The 21,316-nt window shown below is 32.9% G+C and overlaps 1 protein-coding gene across 2 annotated transcripts in view; it reads right to left on the bottom strand.

The window, feature by feature from the left end:
* Positions 1-311: 311 nt before the first annotated feature.
* LOC130902774 (amphoterin-induced protein 2-like) overlaps positions 312-21,316 on the bottom strand; it is a 76,236-nt gene continuing 55,231 nt past the window's right edge. For both annotated transcript variants that reach the window (XM_057815060.1, XM_057815059.1), the window contains 2 exons: positions 21,006-21,242; positions 312-7,169 (listed from right to left, as the gene is read on the bottom strand). In XM_057815060.1, coding sequence (XP_057671043.1) covers positions 6,764-7,169; positions 21,006-21,242 — 643 coding nt within the window. In that variant the 3' untranslated portion in view covers positions 312-6,763. The remainder of the gene's footprint in view (positions 7,170-21,005; positions 21,243-21,316) is intronic.

Raw genomic sequence — 21,316 nt, 5'->3', positions numbered from 1 at the left:
TATTCTATAACATTTGTTATCTTTGTATATCTATTTCCTTGAATATCTCCAAAGAAATAAAAGAAACGATTTTCATAGAAGAATTTCTTTCTAAATATTTTTTCCATGTTTCTATCGTCTCCTTGATCTCAAGTATCATTAAATGAGATATTTTTTTTCACAAAGATATTTTGCTCGAATTTCCGTCGCTATTTTGCGGAAGTTATCGAAAAGCTTATCTTTAAAATGCTTTGTTGTGTTAAACATGTTTTCTGCTACAAAATAGGACAAATAATCATTTTTGGGAGAAAATATTAGAATATGTAACTTAGTTACCTTTAACAATTGTATATTACAGACAAAATTTACAAAATCCATCTGTATCACTGTTTGATTGGATATTCATGACAACTTTTAATTTGAACTATTCTAATTCTTAACAAGATAATACATTTCTACTCACATCCATATTAGATACACGTTTTGTTCAAGTGAAAAAATTCTATGATTCTAACCAGTGTTCCGCTTTTTCAGATACGGAAAGCGACTGAATTATGCAATAAAAATATTTTTCCGAATGTAAGGATTTTGAGAAATTTACGGAGAAGGTTTAAAAATATACATTTAGTAAGGATAATGTGACCAGTGATGGTGTGGTAACGTAATAGTAACGTAATAACTTTTTTTCTATTGGACTTGCATGTCAGGTGGCACTACTCTGATAGTTTTTTTATCCTTCCAGTTATATTGAATTGAATGTAGAACGGAGGCAAAAGGTGATTCTTTGGCTCTATAAGAAGCATATACCTTCTCCTAGTTATTTAAATACTCCATTCCCTCCGATTATAGAACATTTTAGGGTCCACAAGATGTATATACTTAATACATCTTATTACGGATAAAGTTGATAACTTTCCAGTTAAATTTGACCCATATATTGTTACTCCACTGCAGACCTGCTTCACACACAAAGGAAACATTTATTATATAATCCCCATAAAAGTTACTTTTCAATAACCACATATCTACAAATTGTAGCAGTTGTAATTTTTTGCGTAATAGTACTACTTTTGAACTTTATTTGAATGAGCGTATGATCAAATGCCGTTCGCAAGGATGCGTGATATCGAATTCATCTATTAAAATGTGGAAAACGCGGCATTTCTGCTTTCAAATGCCGATTTTCAATCATTTGGCAAGTTGTTTCAAGCAGGAACCAAGAAATCCCGACTGCTGCTTTCACAACGCTAAATCAAGTACTGAATCATTAATTCTTCAGTAATGTATGTGGGATCAGCACACTTTTCCTTGCAGCCTCTATTATTTCCCAAATGTATTTAGTATCATATAACATTTTAAATCAATGTTAACATTGCTGGTGTATTAGTTTCTTGAACAAATTTAATCATTTAGAAAGCGGTACAGTGATTAGAATTTCAATTCAATTCACTTTTCGAGATTAAAATTACCCTGTTTCCAACAAACACAAAAATAATTTGATAACGTAATAGACATAAGCTTCGAGGAAAGAATAATATACACAATTAGCATTAATTACCAAATTCATTTTCTAACGTGAATTGTACGTTTCTTGACAATATTAAAATTAATCTAAAATATTTATAGCGGCCGAGCTATTTGATTCCATGAATTTACTTATAATATTTGGACAATTTGAATGCAATTATTAACCAAATATGACCAAAATTATTTACATATGGTTACAACGTAATAGAACCTAACTTATGTCCCATACGTATTGTGGAAATGTCAAATACATTTATCACTCATCAGTTATTTTGATGAATAATTTCCCATTTCATACTTCTCTTGAACACAATAACTTTCTCGACAACCAATATAAAATATTACATATTCCATACAGTTTTCCCATATAGAAAATTTTAAATTGCCAACAATTTCAACAAGGAAACGAACGAATGACACACCCATGTGAAATGAAAACTTGAGAAATCTGATTGACCATCTTGTGTTTTTATTTTGCACGCAGGTCAGTGATTACTAATGTCTACATTTCCCTACAATGGCATAATAATTTTGTCCGCAGTTGAACTACTTTACCGAATAATATTTTAAATTTGAGTTCTGAAACCTTGGCGTGTGGCACCTAGAGAATTGAAATTTTCTGTGAGCTGAAAAATGAATATTAACTGCATTTTTCTGCGGTTGTGGGAAAAATATAGTGTACAGAATGTGTTGAAAATTCTATTTTACTCGTGTTCGCTCAATTCTGCAAACTCGTGTGAAATATTTTTATAGAATATATTTTTAATTCAATCACATCACAATTGATAATATTTAAAAAGACCAAACTCAATAAAGAGGAGAACGTATTAGTACACCAAATGTCAATTTGAATCAACTTATCAATTCACATTATTATAAGCAGCAATATATTAAATACAGATTTATGAAACCATACTAAATCATAAGTGTTCCTTCTTAGAATGTGATATATCCGTATGCTTTCTCCAATATTGTGACTAACAAAAAGTTCTAAAAGCCACTCAAGTTCCAAAAGACTTATTCAATGCAAATTTTTGCATTCTAATGATTGGATGCATGTCAATGCTTTTCTAAATGTTTCAACTGTTTATCCTTTTCTTGAATATTTTATTTATCATTTTTCCCGGATAACTATTTTCTTCCAATGCAGTTTTTGCTTTTTGTTTGAATAGCATCTAAATTCAGGATCTGAATAGTAGAATAGATCTATCAGCCAAAATTATCATCACTGATCTTTTTTGTGACATAGATTGACAGGAATTGAAGTTTAAATATCCCATTCTGTTATTATGTTATTGTTAATTTTATAGAATGTAACATCATCATATATATATATATATATATATATATATATATATATAAGATTAATTTCCTGCCAAACTCAACTACCTGTGCATCGGTTTATAGATAAATCTTTCTCTTATCTATTGATCGGAAGATGGAAGACGATGTGAAGACCCGATAAATCATTCGATCTTATCCAATTATACTTTTATTCATGAAGTTATTTGGAACCTAAAGTCAACGTTACGACAGGATTTAGAATTTAAAACTAGTTATATTAAAATCTTGAAGACGAATTTAATATTGAATTAGATCATTGTTTACTGGCGATTGAGAACCATTTTCCAAAAATTCCTGTGAATTAGGATGAAACGCATATATGTTAACATTAAATTACTTCCTTTGAGAACATTAAAATTCATACATCATTTCAAAATGATTGATAGTGAATATTACCCACATATGTTTTTAAATAAATACTTCGTATTATACTCAGTTCAAAAAATAGATTGAAATAAGAGAATTCTCATTGTTTTTTGCTTAAAAGCTTTATACAATCTATATGGCAGAGATCGGAAACCTAGAAAAGCGTGATAGACCTGTGACGACCGTCTGTTTAAAATGACATGCATCACTTTGTAAAGTGTAAAGTATTATAAGATGAAGGATTAGAAGAAATATCAAATTTTTATTTCATTCATTGTAAATTTACTATAAATATTCCACGGAACTGGCAACGAAACTCAGTCGGACAAGTGATGGAGATGATGCTGTTACCCGGAGATCATTCAAAAAGCAGTTGCTCAGTATAAATAACAAAATTACACAAGGTATCAAGCAACCTAATGAAATTTTAGAATCGCACCAATTTTGATAGAGAAGGAAGACCTTTCTGAGCAATGCTAATGTTTGGTTCAATGCTTTTCCTAAAGAGTAAGCGCGAACTATTGGCAAGCAAGTTACCGGAATCGCAGAATATGTACAATAGATCGATGCCATTAAACGTAACATCGTATTCAGTATTTTATGGGAGAGCGTGTCGATGTTAATAACATTTCCCAGTTGGCAATCAGAATTTGTTAAAATTTTATTACTCCATACATTGATCAACTACTTTTGAATTTTCATTGCATTATTCATAAAGAAATTTCATACACATGGATCTCCAGCGGAAGCGTAAAATTCGTTATGAATACTAGTGTGAAAATTGTTTGCTGGTTTAGCCGCTGTAAAAATCAAGCTCAAGTCCTTATTTATTAAATAGATAAAGAAAGGATTTGTGAGATGCTATTCCTAATTGATACTACTAATCATCTCGAAGAACTGAATCTTATGTTGCAATTAACGGGTCACAAGCTGTTCTATATTTGTATGATTTCTAGAATTTTTTTTAAATGAAAATCAGTACGTTTTCGCGATAATACAACAGACTTAATAAATTCTATTTTCGAATGGATTTTGATCTTCAGCATATTGTATTTAGGAACTCCGAGTTATGAAAGAGAAAAAATGTGGAAATAAAAAGAAAAGTAATTCTAGGAGGTGATTCTCAGTATATATCAAACGAAATATTGAATATTTGATCCAGTTTTCCAGATGAATATATTTGCATAAAAAATACCATTTGCAATGTTTGAAGCATTCAGATTGTGATATTTGTGAGAAAATTTTTCCTCATATGGAAATTATTTAGAATCATATCAAAGTCAGCACACAACAAAACAATCAGAGGCTTTTGTAATATTGAGAGTAACTGGACAAAAACGACAAATAGAAAAGATCTCGTTGGAAAAGACAAGGACAAGAATCTCTCTAAAAATTTTTCAAATTTTGAAAAAAAATGAATTTTATGAAAACATGTACTCCGTTGAACGGCACTTTGGCTTTATTTAAAATTGCACTAATTTGTGAACAGGTTGCCGACCTCTGGTATATAGTTTGAAAGATTACTACACTCTCACAATCAAACGATACGATAGTCTAAATTTTCCATGTAACCATCTAACCAAAATAGTAGTTCACTTTGAATAATTGGATTGCAAGTGTAAATACGGTTATTGAAATTTATTGAAAAAACAAGTAAATAAAGAATGTTGAAATAAAAAGTTCAATATATTTCTATTAATACCTTCGCACAAACGATTTACGTGTCGCATTTAATCCGTTTACCAATTTGTTTGTAATGTTAATGAATGCAGCTGTGAAATTTAAAATGATTATCTGAATAGCACCGTTACAACGGACCCTAATGATCTATTATTTCATTTCATTGGAAACAGCTGGCAACTAGTTGATATCTTCTCAATTGAGTTTAGCTTTATTCGCTTTTTTGACACATCCACAATTGATAGACCACTATCAAAAAAGATTAAGATAGAGCTGTACAGTTATGATTCAAATATCAAAATATAGCTTCGAATAAACTCATTAATATGGTTGCAAATATTATGTTTTATTTGAAATTTATATCGATTTCCTATGTTAAATGTAGTGAATACTCGTCAAATTTTTATTTACGGTTTTCATACTCTTCAAAAACCTCAACTCCAATAGAATAACTATATCTTATGCGAGATAAGAGAAAGATGCGTATTTTTGTATTAACTACGTTATACAACAAATATCTTGAAAATTCATATCACTATATCCAAATAAACTGATATACCACCCGTGATTTAGATGAAGGATTTACATATCCATTCTGAAAATAAATTGGTATTATCATCATCTACTTCCGGTCCAATCTCGTAATCTCTAATTGTATTATGTTTGAAGTTCAAATTCTTATTTAGTACCGAGTTCTTCTTAATCAAGACCCTCTATCGGGCATACTTCTTTTTTTTTTGTTAGATCAGAGATGTATGAAAAATTATACCGCAATTATTATGAACGCATGACGTTAAATCGCTGAAAGCTTTTGTGTAGTATATCAGATATGTTTTTTGAAATGCTAGCTGCAAAAGAACATGATTATTTACCAATATAAAATTCATTTTGGTTGTTGTGGTGAAGAGCCAGAATAATCAAAGTTTTATCTAATGAAATTGCTGTTATTCACTTCGCGGTTAGAAATTGCAACACTTGCAAAAAGAATATGCAGTACACTAAATACATATGGATTGCTAGTTATTTATCACAGTGATGTTTGGAGCAGGTTAACATCTTGCAAGACAACGCGCAATGCAATGGAAGACGCAATATTTCAAGATCAAAAGCATACACAGATAAAGTTCATCTGATTATTCTATGCAGGATCTTACACTTGCAACTTTATCGGTCTTGAGCAATTTTTATTGCGAGCAGCTTGCAATTCTAGAGAGGAATGAGTTTCTAATTTACTGATATTACGTTTTACTTATTATATATATTATCTAAGCAATAAATCAATCTTGCAAGAGATTGTATGTATTTTCTTGTACGTTGTCTTGCATCATGTCAAGCAGCTGCGTCTGTATGTTGCTGTGGGAGAATAAGATTGCCTTTTTACTTTGGATATCACGTGCTACCCCTTTTATTGTAAATCTTTTATACGAGTAGTTAGAACCAATGATCAAATGAAAAGGTAAATAATTGTGTCCAAAAATTTTATTTGTTTTGATCATAATTCCCTGTTATATTATTTTCAATTATAAGCACCGTTGAAAATGGAATTCATTTGTCACTGTATGAATTTTAACTTAATTATTTCAAATTAATTGTTGATTAAAACATCAGAGTCAAATAATAATACATAGTCTCGCTGGTTTTGAATCAATCAATAAATGTATAAGTTAGTTGTATAGCAATATCGATTCATTTCCAACCTACACTTCTTCGCACACGGTTCGTGTTTATCTGAACAGCTCTTCTCTTAATACAGAATTGAAAGTACAGTACCAACCGGCTTCTTGTTTATTATGATTAGATTTATTCCTTCTACGAAATTTCTGCCTTTAAGGTTCTCAACTTCCAATTAATAAAAACCAAAAACAAACTAAATAACAGAAGGTTCTCCCTCATATCCTTCATCGGGGCTTTCCGTTAACATTTCACTCAAAGCATCACTTTGTACATTTAGTGCAGATTCACTTATATTATTATTACCACTACCAACATTAGATCCGGACTGATTCGAAATCTGTTGATTTATATAGTCTACGTTTTCGTTATCGGTTTGAGCACTCGCACTACGTCTAGAAAAAGCTTGCGGACCATAAGTCATGGTCACGTTGGAATTTACACTGTGTACCAAATTTGGGTTTATGCTTGAGCTAAGTAAGTGAATGTTGGCGGGAACACAAGCAGGCCACGGAGTATGGGGATGGGACGATGGAGATATGGCGTCCACTAAATTGTCTACTGGATACTTTGGATCTTGGTTTTGTGTCCTCACGGGATATCTGGAACAAAGAAAAATGCTGTTCTAATTTCCACTAAAGTTTTTTATTTATTCAATAATTCAAACTTAAAGTTTTTGTTTAAAATGTCCATCCATTGTTAACTATTTTTCATTTAGTTTCTCTAAATAGGAAATCAAAGTTCAGATGGATAGAATGGATTTAAGAAAAAAATTCCACACGTTTTAAGATTTGATCTAGCTAAAAAATAATTAGTTAAATAAGGATAAAATAATGAGAAGAATCAAGACTTTTTCTTCTCTATATTTTTTTTATTTCTTTTTGTGAGTATTGGGATTTCAGTTTTCGTTCTCCTTTTCATCGCTTCAATGGACTCATGACGCATATCCTGGAACGAATGGGTAAATTGAGAGAGGAGAACAAAGACACAGGAAGTTAAATCTGGTGAATATGGTGACAGAGTGATAAAGGTAGTTTGGCGTTTAGATAAAAAATGAATCTCAATCATGTTGAATTTTTTGACGTGAAAACTTCTGAGTGGCTGCCCAAAAATCCGATGGTTTACTAAGAATTTCTCCACGTAGATACTTTAAGAATGCCAAGTAGCATTCTTGATTAAATATTTGATTCACTGGAATGATTTGATTTTCAACCACGGTAAACAAGCGACGAAAACGATAAGCATTACCTTGATTAATTATTAACCGACTGTCGGCTTCGGCTCATTTGGAACGCCAAGTATGTGAGTCGGTAGGCTGGCTTATGAGAATTTAGTCTCTATGGAGCGTTTCACGAGAGAGGACAGTGCGCGTGCATGAGATTCATAAAAATTGTAGCTTTGGCTTCAAACATGTATAGATATCATTATTTCGCATTTTACTGAAGATTTGGAGCTGCGCTTCACAAATTTCAGTTGGTGCAAGAATTGAAGCATCAGGACGCTTATGACGGTTAGTGACTTGGCATAAACCAAATATCTGAGCAATTTCCAACGTTTACCAATATCTTGTTTCCGAATGAAGCTCATTTTTATCTTAATGGATACGTCAGCAAGCAAAATTGCCGATACTGGTGTGCAACCAACCCAACACACAAATACAAGAATTCAGAGTGTTACGAGCAAATACTAGATGAATTTCTCTTACCTATAGTGCAAAATCTTGATAGTTATATTAGAAAAACATAGGACTGAGTAGATTTAAACTCGTCCAATAGACCTTTGTCACGAGCTCATGTAATTTTTACATGGCAAATAGAACTACAGGACACGTGAAATAACTTGGCCTCCAAGCAGTTCTAATTTAACACCTGTGGACTTTTTTCTGAGGGGTTATGTCAAATTTAGATTTCATTTTAGCAAAACGACTTCTCTGGCACAATTAAAACACAGTCTTCGCTACGAAATGGCAGCCATCACGGAGAATAATACCTGCTGAACCGTCACAGGCTATTTAAGTGCTCGATTGAATGAATGCTTTGAACGCCACAATTTGAATTGAATGATTTTATTGTTAAGAATAAATTCTCAAGTAATGTAAATTAATATATTAAAAGCATTTCATTCAATACACTCCTTTCTATTGAAACACCTTGTATTTAGATAGTTTAAACGACATATTTATAAGCCCACATCCCGTCCCTAGTAATTACACATTTAATGACTGTGTTTATGGAAAATATTCAGGTTTTATGTATGAGACTAGTACCCAAAACATCAACCACAATATGTTAAGTCTATACACAAAGAATGTTAAGAATGTCTGCTATTTCTTGGATGTGACATGACGATTTTTGAACATCTTGTTGTTATCTTCGCCAACAGAGGTAGACGTGGGACTCGCATGAGGCAAGTTTTTACTACCTTAACTCAATGTTTTGTGCCCCCCAAATATTTCCTTTTGCGATAAACTATAATTTCCAAAAAATATTCAACAAATCCATACCCATAATTCCTAACTTTCAGTCACAGTCACAGTCAATATCGTCAGAAAAACTCTTCTCATCGTGAACAATCAGCTGACAACACACACTCGTTGAGATATGGTGCTCAAACTTCACACTTAATATCAGAAAAGGGTGTACCAATTCGGGGAAAAAGATTCGATAATATTCGATTCACGCTCTCAGCCAGTCCGGTTCAAATTTGATAAGACCATATAAAATCGTGTTTCTTACTTCAATAATTTATTTTGTTATACCAGTAGGTACGGTACGGTGTTTTACTTTACACAGCTAGTGCGGGCAGGGTAGTATGACTACTTTTATGTCTATAACAACAAGTTCAGAGTTAAAAAATAAAACACAAGTGTCTCTAGGTTACAATGGCACTTTCTAATAGTTAAAGCTTTTGGCGCCTTTGCTAGCCTCAAAATGTTTTGCAGCGGATCTAAGATATCTGGATATTTTACTCATGGTGGACAACACTACAACGTTGGCCTACATCTATAAAGGCGTTCGGTTTGCTGGTCTACATGAGCACGTGAGCTGTGGAATTGGTGCGAGGTTCGTCGGTTATGGGCCCACGCACTTATATTTCTTCAGAGGAAAATGTCGAAGCTGATCGTTCTTCGTGAGTGGGAATTAGCGGATCACGCTTTTAAAATAATTTGCGGTGAATTTCGGGAAACTTGAATTTTAATTATTTGCTTCGCAAATCAACACCAAGTGCGCAGTCTATTGCTCATGGAGAAGAGGCCAATGGGCATTTGCATTCGATACATTCACAATAAGTTGATCCGATTGGATGTTTTACGCCTTTCCTCCTTTCTCTGTATTAACCCGAGTAATTAAAAAAAATTCAGGATGACAAAGCAAAAGGTGTATTGGTGATACCTCACTGGCCTACTCAGGTCTAGTTCCCAAACTTCCAGAAATTATCGGTAGGAGGGTGGGTTTTGTTTGAAGCAGACTCTAATATCTTGGTTTCTCCTTGAAGATCTCGCAAACATCCCGTAGCAAAGAAACTTATCCTGGTTGCCGCCAAGTTATCAGCCAAACATTCTCATAAAAGGTAAACCTAGAGAAACAATTGATATTCCAATCGCTCCTTTAATAGAGTCAACGTTGAACAGTTATAATGGGACTCTTTAACTCTGCTGGCGATGGAATGGACAAAATGAAGAGGATTCGTATGTTGTGTTAGTGGCAAAGTTTCTTTCGGAAATATTTTGTGATGGTGCTGGATATAATACGCTAAACTCTGCGAGAGCGGCACTGTCATTAATATTAGCGGAGGATGTCACAAATAATCAACTTATAAGTCGATTCATGAAAGGATCTTGAAAGATAAAGCCTAGCTTACCTAAATACGAGTCCACGTGCGATGTGGATCCAGTTTTAAATAAGTAGACAACGTGGTTTCCATTAGAAGAGAAGTCATTTTAAGAAAAATTAACGAAAAAATTAGTGTTGTTATTAGCCTTGGGTACGGGCCACCGCTCTCAAACGTTTTCGTTTGTTAAAATTCCTAATATCATTGCCTCAAAAAGATAAATTGAAGTACATATTCCTGATGAAATTAAAACTTCTCCGCCGGGGGTTCCACAACCAGTAGTGAAGATCTCTGAACAGTAACTAGTAATGACAGAAAACCTACGAAGAAATAAGCTACATAATTCAGTTAAAAGTGAAACAATCAGTCGTGGGATAAGATCGACGTATGTTACTTTGGGAGTGGATAAGAAATTCACTGCGCATTCTACGCGGTATGCCTCGACATCGAAAGCACGTGCAGGAGGTGTGTCGCGAAAATTAAAACAGTAGCTGGTTGATCTCTTAACTCAAGAGTATTCGCTGATTTTTATCATCAGCTAATAATTATTGAAAATAATCCATTCACAGAGTTGTATCACGCAGTATATTGAGTTAGTTAAATTGAGTTATATTTCTATTTCATAATTTTGAAATAAATGGTTATTATTTTCAGCAAAAATTTGTTTGATAATGGTTACAAAGAATTCATTTTTCAATTTCCTCTGTATTATTATATACAGAGAATTATTGCTTTGAACTTGCTACCTTCGTAATCTCGAAGTGCGAGACACGTAAGTTAATGGGAAGATCGTACGGGCTGGCCGAAGACCAGCGAAGTTTGATCTAAATTATCCGAGAGTCTCACACGAGAGGTTCCCACTCACATATACTCAGAAATTTATTGACCCCTTTTCAAGTAAAATAAAAAATGAATTAGTTTTTTACGAATAAGTAAACAAATATAAGAAATTGCCATAGGAACGTAGAGGCACTTGTGTTTTATTTTTTAGCTCTGAACTTGTGGTTATTGACATAAAAGTAGTGATACTACCTTCGTAATCTTTCGTGCGAGACACTAGGATAATTTAAATCAAACGGCTCGTAATATCTTCCAATTATGACTTTCTTGGGCATTAAGATGCAGAAGCAATTTCGATGAAATCATTATTATTAACAATTTAGTAAAATTCAAATTTAAATTCATATGTTATCTGTTAACTGATAGCGGAATTTCCTGAAGCACACATTGACCTGAGGATGTTTTGTCCTTTAAATATACTTCAGCAGCTGTGGTACTCTTTCATTTACTGTGACGCTTCAATGCAATACAAATTTCGCCGGCTTCTTCTAAAAGGGTTGCAGAAATTGGACCTAAGTTCACCACTGTACTTGTCGATTATTCCAAGTATTTTGCACAGGACATTTTTCCAAATGCTTTGATTCCAACGGATTTTACGGTACAGTGACCTGTGTTTAGGTTTGGATATGATATTTTTTCTGAGTAACCATTTGAAGTTTATAGTTCATCATTTAACGGATGCATGTGAACTTTCCTGTGAAAATATTTTTTTCCACTGGAATTATTTTTCGCAGGAAGAGATCCATTGGTGTTAAGGATTATAGATAAGAAGGTCAAGTGAATAAATTCTATTCACCCAGAGAAACAAAATCTATTACACTCTATAAAACTTTGTGTAATTGATACTGCCATTGTATTTATGTTTTGTGTTTACAGTTTTTTATATATATACCGGGCCATGGTAGGCCCACACATGCACAATGAAGCGATACCAGCTCGAAACAAACCTCAAAAACCACCAAGGTTTCCTATATCAGGGCCATTTTAGAAATGAATCAATTTCATGATAAAGTTGATCGTACATTCCAAAGAATGTGTTAATGTAGTGGTAGCGTAAACAGTATGGTCACTATTATAACAGGTTGGTATAAACCAGGTGGGTTAACCGTATGTCATGCGGCGCAGCTCGAGTTTTGGTTTGGTGGTAGCCTGCTTTCACTAGGTTCATATTCTCTATTAACATGCTTTAAATTTTTGGTTTAAACATATTCCTGATTTAAAATAAGGAGAACGTTACATATTAGGTTGGAAAAGAGGAAAATTGAACAGTCAATTAGAATTTCAGTGGATATGGTTATTGAATAGATTGTTTTCCACGTTGAGACCATTGACACTAAGTAACAAAAAGATTTTTGATTTGTTTCTTCTTATATGAGATTATGTGATTCGTAATTCTTTTAAATTGTCGCGATATCTTAATGAAAGCGCTCTCCATGCCCGTCACTTAAAGCGTCAATACTGGGAAAAGTGTATTTATGAGGACATATTATATCCCAATTTATGATATGAATTAAGGATTTTTTGAGGTCGGAATATTGAGGAGATCTGTAGTTCCCGAAAAAGTTTAGAGTAACTCTTGAAACCAGTTCCATCTTTGTCCATGGCTTCTACAAAATGTTTGATTAGTTATGTGTTCATTTCCCTCAGGAATGTAAAGATTTTTTGAGGCCCATTTTGCTTACATCATGGTCATTTTTCTCTTGACTGTTCCACTCGCATAAAAAGCAACAGCATTTCATGTAGCCATTCAGTAGTCCCAAAAACCAGAGCAACAACAATTCTAATCCTTACAGATTAATCACGGTTGTTTGCTGTATTCTACTCTTTCTAACATTAGTTTCATAATGTACCTATATTTCTTTCAAAAAGCTCCGTCAGCTGAAGGTAGTGATGAGAATTTATTACCGTTAAGAAGCAATACAGCCTTCAAACTTGTTTGAGGAATCAATGAACAGTCTCCATTCATCCGATGCTTTCATTTCTCCGGAAAGCCTTCGATATTGGCCAAGCAAAAATAACAGTAGTTTATGTATTAAGTAAATTCGCGCCATATCACTTCTTTGCCAGAAGGCATTTCTGAATATGGTCTATTGAACCAACCTGTCAAATTTCTGTGACATGAGATACAGCAAATGTGTGGTACCCAATATTTATCCTAGTAGCGAATATCCAGGTTATAACAAAGAAAGTCGGGAGAATGAACACATTTTCGTGACATTTTACACGATTTAGCTGTCAAATAAATTCCTTACAGAAAAGTGACTATTTGCTGATAAAAATATTGAAACGATTCTATACGTGAATGACAAAAACTGATATTTTTCTGTTAACTTTCGTGGTGCTACCAATAAAATGCAACAGATTTGGTTCTAATGACTTTGAGTAGTGCCTAATAGGTTTGAATTTCACTATTTAAATTTGCTATCTATTATAAAATAACAGAAGTGATTTTAGAAACAGTATACAATCAATAGTTTAGAATATTATGAGTAATTCAATTTCACTACTACTGCTGTTTGAATACGCATATTTTTATATAGTTGACTATTTTTTTTTGTTTTGTTATACTATAGTTATCTGAAACTACATTTAACTGCCACCTACTTGTTAATATTTGAAACCAGAGTATGTAGTCGACAACCCTTATTTTCAGAAATCATCCTTGGGCGTAATAACTACCATAAATCATTTGTCAAGCTACTCTTGTTTGGATAGGAACGAGAATATGATTAATTGGTCCAAGTTAGTTTAGATACAACGAACTGTGACTACTATGTTATATTTTTATTTAGAAAACGTTATCTGCCTTATTGTTTTCATGACATTCCGACTGCTTCGTTAACTTATCCTCAAACCCGGATTATAAACCGCGGCGTTTCTTCATTCGTATTCATATTTTCCCATATTTCGTATTAATTAGCAACATTCAATTATTAAATCATGTATATCCTTGTACAATAAAAAAATATCTGCTTCTGATTCCAAATATTTAACAATTGAATACAATCAGATCTATGTAAAATATCTTTGCAGATGCTTATCACAAATTGAAATAAGCTGAATTACCTTAATTCAAAGTTGCTTGGATTGGACACTACGCGGGCGCGTTCTAAAATTATGCGATATCATAAGATTTCTCGTTATAATTGGAAGAGTATTTTGAGAAAACAAAAGAATATGAATGCCGAAAGTAATTGAAACCGGCATAACTATTATAATCAGGTCCTAACTAAGTGATTTTGCACTGAACACATTTCATATATCCCATTGAAAGAATGTTTTGGAGCAACATTATATTATTCTACTGAAACAGGTTGAGATATGACGTATGAGAGTTACTACTTAAGTTTTGAGCTACACAATGATTTGACATATTCACATCAGTGTTGACATCTCAAAACTTTAGTAGTAATCCTAGTATCTCTGAGTTACAATATGGTGAAGTTAAAATAATCTTGATAGACCTATATGTATCTTAGAATAGATGAAAGGACTTTTGTGAGTAAAAATTCTTGTTTGCGACTTTTTTGCTTGACAATAGACTCATTCCTAGCATAATCTGAGCTTTGAAAAATGAAGTACACCTCAGGAATTTTCCAGAAAACCTTTTTTCGTTTATTTTAAATATGCGCAATTTTCAATACAGAGTTTTCTAAAATTTATTCGTAATAGTTCTCTTGTGGTTGATCGAACAACACAAACTATTCAAAATGTGTTCTTGTTTCACCCTTCCCCATTAAAATCCTCATTTAGCTAATCAGAAACCCTTTCTGTATAATGAACAGGGCAGTAGTCGTGTAGGAAGAATAGTTGAAGGAAGTTTTTAGATAAATCTTTGTAAAATTTGGGATTAAGTACGCCGATTGTGTACGAATGAATTCTGAAGATGGAATGATTTGATAATCATTGTTGTGCAAATCAGAAATAAGAAAATTGATGGTAGAATTGCTCTGATATAATAATAGATAATAGGCAGTATAAAATTCTCCCGCAAATTTCCATATTTTAGGTCAATGTCACAGAAATAAATTATCGAACGAGATTTGAGAGACTTTGGAATATTCTAATCTATATTTAGTCAATTGACCGAGAAAGAGGGAAAAATTCTTTGCAGTGCGGCCGACAAAAATTTCTTTCTACTTGTGATAAATTAAGTTGAAATAAGATACCCTCAATTATCAGCTATATGCAGAAAACATGGAATTCAAAATATAAAACATAAAGTAGCAAATATTTATAGAGATTGAAAGAAATTAAATCAAACGTATCCAAAAGTGATGATATTATAACAGAGGAAAGAAAAAGTTACGACAAAAACTTATAAATAGGGTTGAGGATTACATGCAAATTCCATATTTTTGTATGTCGGCTTGAGTCGCAAACCTCGTAACTCTATAGAACCAAATTTAACAGTACACAGAAAACTTAACGATGAAAACAATTGAATAGAAACTTAACCTGATTTTTTGTAGGAATGAAATAGTGGTCAGATATTAACAATCGAGAAGATAATTGGAAAAAAATTGTTTTAAATTTTTAGTTAACACTGAAGCGGTTAGCATTTAAAAAATAGCGGTCTCGAGTTTCGATGTTTTCTAAGCTTGTCACAGAAAACCATAAGAAGCAGACCATATCCCACGCATTTACACTTTTCTGTATATTTCATTATGGTACGCATATTAAGACATGTTGTTCAAATTAATTTTGTCGAATTGAAATTCTTATAAATATTCACTATTTATAACACAAGCTTACACTCGCATTTCAGCATGAGACTTGTTGTATCAGACTCCAGCTATTCCGTATCCTTATCAATAAGTTCGTTGAGTTTTAGGTTTTCCTTGAAACTAAATAGTTACTCATTTCTTTATAAAGAAGGATGTGCCTTTAAATACTACTAGAAAATATTTAAATTGTTAGAGGGAAGCAAACGAGCTTTTTCTTTACAATGCTGGAGACATCCACTATTTTTCTAAATAACTAATATCTCTTAAAATTGCCTATGTATCAAAGTTTTTCACACCCTCTACAATACTAAATTTACCAATTACTGAACAAAAATCTAAGAAATGTATAACGTGAGATGATTATTTTTTTATTTGATTTCCCGATGAATCAAATTATTAACAATTTGAGTAAAACTAGAGAGTAAGAAAGCACACCAAATAGCTTCCATTTACATAATGCTTTTTCAATTGAAAATGCAAGCCAGCGATTAGTTCATCTCGCTCCTAATTGAACTTAAAAACTGTGCTTCACAAATTTTAAAGAGCGATTATTTTTGGATTTATGACACAAACATGCTCATACTAAAATGCCAGTTTTTGCTATGTTTTGTTCACCGCACTATTATCGAGCTAAGCTTAAACTCAGATTTAGATCCCCATAACTTCTTTATCGTATAAATCATCCTGGTTTTATATGCATGTCGAGAATAGAATGATTTTATTATTTAATTGCTTTGTTTGCTTTCCACATCTACGTTAAACTGGCTCGCGAAAACCAAATAATCCACAATTTATCTTGATAATTTTAACAAGAGAATGAGAGTCTAAAATAATATAGAGTGACGCTAATATAGGTAGTTCCAAGTAATCGTATACTGGCAATCAAAATATTTTCCTTATAACGTTCACGAAAATTGATTAAGTTTAAGAACCTCCTGATTTCTTATTTTTGAATGTATATCCTTATGGAAAGTATCGTAGTTTTCTATCTGGAATTCTTGGTATGTTTCATCAATTATTTTGACTAAAACATTCACCTTTTGTTGCTTCTTTCACGTTACTTGATAGGAATCATCTAAGTTTTGAAGAATTTCATGTAAAGTGAACCAAACATTCATTAATAAATTTAAACATAGTAATGTGAGTTTTATTTTGACAGTTTAAAACTTTTTTTAAATGTTTTGTATAACTTCATTCCTGTCTGGCACAAGTGGTACAGCTTTCGTAAACTTCTGTTCACTAAAAAAGCATACACTTATATTTTTCCCGCTTAAATCAGATTTCACACATAATGTCACTGACAGTGTTAGCGACAGATAAATGATTAATTGATTTGAATTCAGTTGAAGTAGATGTGTACTTAATGCCTCCTCAGTTAACTGAAAGCCTCCATTATTGGAGTTCTAGATCTTGATGTGAGTACCGTAGCTAGTGAAGAAGCCATTGAAGGAAGACGAGACCTTGCGCCGACAGGTTGTGCCTGGAGGAAGAAAAATTGTTTAAGACACACACGATTTGGATTGATTAATTTTTCAACAGTATATTCCTTTGAATCAGCTGCTAGTGCTCCATATGCAAAAAACTTTCCAGGATCTCGTCAAACAGGATGCAAACGAATTAAAGCTTCGGAGTTGTGTTTGTACCTTTTAATGTGTATCGTGATTAAGACTTTTGGGAACGAATTGTCTTACCACCAAATTGAAGATTTAAAGAGCAATATGTTGACGAAAGTGATGAATCCGGCAAATTTTCAGTAAATATTTGGGCTTGGATGAGAATCAAAAGGTCTGGTGTTTGTTGGAGAATAATTTCAAGGTTAAAATTGGAAGTTTACTTGAATATTGTAGACAACATTAGGTTGCCATCAGTAAATCAAGCCATTAAAACAGCTTGAGAACATTTTAATTCGAATGGAATATTTGTCATAATTTAATTCACTCCATGCAAGAGTGAGTGCAGTACAGGAGACGGATCTATACGCCAAATCATAGCCGGGGTCTTTACAGAATTCAGATCGGGGAGTCACTGAATTCGCTATTCTAGTATAAACCAATACGATGTTTGGTAATTACATCGTAACACTTTACCCTTTTACCTTCTTTGTTTCATTGTAGCCACTATGAATAATTTTCCTAATCCTCAAGGAACACAGTTTTTGACCAAGTGGCCATATCAACTCAATCTCTTCTAAGCCGATCAAGGGAGATGAAGTAGAGGGTATTTGTTGTCATTTGTTGTAGATACAAATTCAAGAAGGGATTTTTTGATATTAGTGAGTGATGGACTTGTTGTGCTTCAGATAATAATAGATACTCCGTTGTAATTCTCAAGCATACTTTGTGATGAATGGTAAGAATTTACCCGTGTCAGCTGGACTGAAAGGATTAATAATTGTAGTATATTGATTATGTTGTTGAAATTACTTCCTGGTATGGTAACAGATGTAAAATACATATACAAGAGCTGCAAAAATTTGTGCCAAGACTTGTATGCCATTTTAATGAAGAGAAGTGTACTTTTGCATATTTTTGACTCTCGATATATTTATACGTAAAAATTCAAATTGGACCAACTGTCTCCATAATAATACCACCAATATTCTGGAGAATAACCGTGTTTATTTATGTTTAGTGTCAATGTGCCCATCTACTTCAAAAAAAGTTTCCAAATAAATTGTTCTCGTCCGGACCTTCTGACCCAAAACTGAGAGAAAAGTGGTTTCAAGCTGCGAAGTGAAATGACAATTATCCTCCAAAGATGCTGTGAAGATCTTTCTGACTTGAGTCTGCGAATATACTTCTTATTAGTTCAGTGAATAGAAATAAAATATCGACCAGGCTGAGTACATCCTTTGCATTTAAGTTTTAATTTGTGGAAGCCAGCTGTTACTTTAATTTTCTCAAATATTCCTGAAGAAAGCGACAGGACGCTTCTGAAATTTTCGAATTTTCCCAAAGTTTCAAAAACTTGCTTCGCCAATATCTTCAAAATATGGTATTTAGAGAATTTTTGATTTGTTTTAAAATGAGAAATAGATATTATTGCAACATCAGTACTTTTTATAACATAATGATTTGTGAATTGAGGAAATATTTATTCTTTCTTTTTTAAGGATAGATGATGATTATCAACCCTCTCTTTGTAAACCATAACCATCATATCCAGCCTTTCAGTGACCTTAGTATACTCTTTAGAGATAGACTCACAACATAAAAAGCAAAACAATGTACGATTTACTGCTACGATCCTATTAGGATTAGTAAATTGTTCCAGTGAATGTTCTTGTATGAAAATGATTATATGTGAACTCTAAAACCAGTTTAAAAACGAAAATTCAAAAGTGACTCCATATTAAGATTAAACAGAACATTAAAAGAAATCTTTGTTAGCTGATTCAAAGACTTATTATTCAAAAGTCTTTGATTAAAAAGCAATTCACAAACACAATATCGGACAGTCAAGAAAAAAAATTTGTCCCGGTTTTGCTATATTTCGGATCAATCGAAATGGGATTCAAATTACAGTATATGATGTGAATATTGATCTAATATTTGAAATGAACTCCAAATCATTCCAGACAATCAAGACTATTGAATATTTCTATAAAGCTTGTGTTAGTAACTTTATTCAATGTAACTCATTGTAAATCATTGAATAGTTATTCATATTACCCCTCATCCATCCGCCGAAGCTTTTCCTAAACAATTGTTAGATATTGGCGATGGGAAAGTTGCTGTACATGAAAATACTGGATGCATAAAATTACAGACAGACTTCTGTACAATCATCGATAACATAATTCCCAATGTACACATATAATATGAAAACCATAAGTGGCTGACAGAAAGAGCGATTTTGGCAGCAAAAAATGTGGACTTCAATGGGTTAAATTCAAAGATACAACAGTTGTTGTTTGGGGACTTAATGTCATACAAATCTATTGATGGAGTTTGCGATACCCACATTATCCAATTGAGCTTTCAAATTAATTGGATTCGCCAGGCATGCCACCATTCACAATTGAAGGTTGGATCTCGCATTATTCTGCTTCGTAACTTGAACCCACCATTGCTGTGTATTGGCATACGATTATTCATTAAAAAATTCATGGAAAACGTTATAAAATCCATTATTTTGAATGGAAAGTTTCAAGGCGAAAATGTGTTACTGCCACGAATCCCTATGATTCCTACAGATGTGCCAATTGAATTCAAACGCACTCAATTCCCAATTAGATTGGCATTCACTTTGACGATCAATAAGGTACAAAATGAGACATTTTCTGTATGTGGCTTAGGTTTGGAAACACCAAGGACAACTAATGTGGCATGCTCTCGTGTGGGAAAACTATCCAGTTTTGATGTTTAGAATTGTGATTTGAGATATATTTGTTACTTTAATAAAGATTAATTTATTAATCTAAATAAAGCATACTTTCATTATCTACAACTCTTTCGATTACGAGTACATCTCTACACACTTAGTTAGTTATTTGTATTAAAGTAGAAAAATATTTCGTAGTTATAATTTATAAGGCAGAACAACGTTTACTGGGTCAGCTACTATTACATAAATTTCATCACCCAAGGGTGGTGAGTAGACTTGCAACCCGTCGTCAAGGGCAATCGATAACTTTTTGATATTTGTTACTTACATCCTTCAAAATACTTTTCACGATGTAAGAAATACAAGAGGTGATATATAGAATAGACGTCATATTTCTCGAACATATTCCAACGTGAAATTTGAAAGTCACGCTCTTGAAATCTGGATATACCTACACACAGTGACGTTCTTTGTTAAGGAAAGTTCACACCCAATAAAAAAATCATTCTAAATAGCATTATCTTCATAACAATTACTTTTTATGATTAAGATATATACTAGAAAAGTTATTTGGACCGTTTTATCAATTTATCACCTTTTTCCCTCATTCGATTGGTTTCTGAAGTTGTTCAGTTATTATATTTCCCTCCTATTCTTGAGAGAATATATTCTTTTCTCTTCCAATTTCTATTATTCATTAGAAAACATACTCACCCATCGGCTGTATATCGAACATCCACCGTATTATCGTATGGAGAATCAACACTCCTTGAAAGAAATTCAGCCTCTCGAGAAATCCTTCGAAAAGGATTCGCAGCGGAATGTCTCTTCAACCGATTTGACGGTAACGTCCTATAATACGCTTCGGTGGTAAACTGATTCGGCACCGTTCGACAGGGCAACTTCGGTAAGCCGTAATCTAGTGGGTATCCATCGGGATCAACCACACATCTGAAATAAGAAACGTCCTTCACTCACTTCAAAATATAATCAATAAATATTTTGTAGAGACAAAAGAGAAGAAT

This window comes from Diorhabda carinulata, chromosome X, assembly GCF_026250575.1.
Source record: "Diorhabda carinulata isolate Delta chromosome X, icDioCari1.1, whole genome shotgun sequence".
In the NCBI taxonomy this organism is placed as follows: Eukaryota; Metazoa; Arthropoda; class Insecta; order Coleoptera; family Chrysomelidae; genus Diorhabda; species Diorhabda carinulata.
This window is presented reverse-complemented; position numbering and strand designations above follow the sequence as displayed.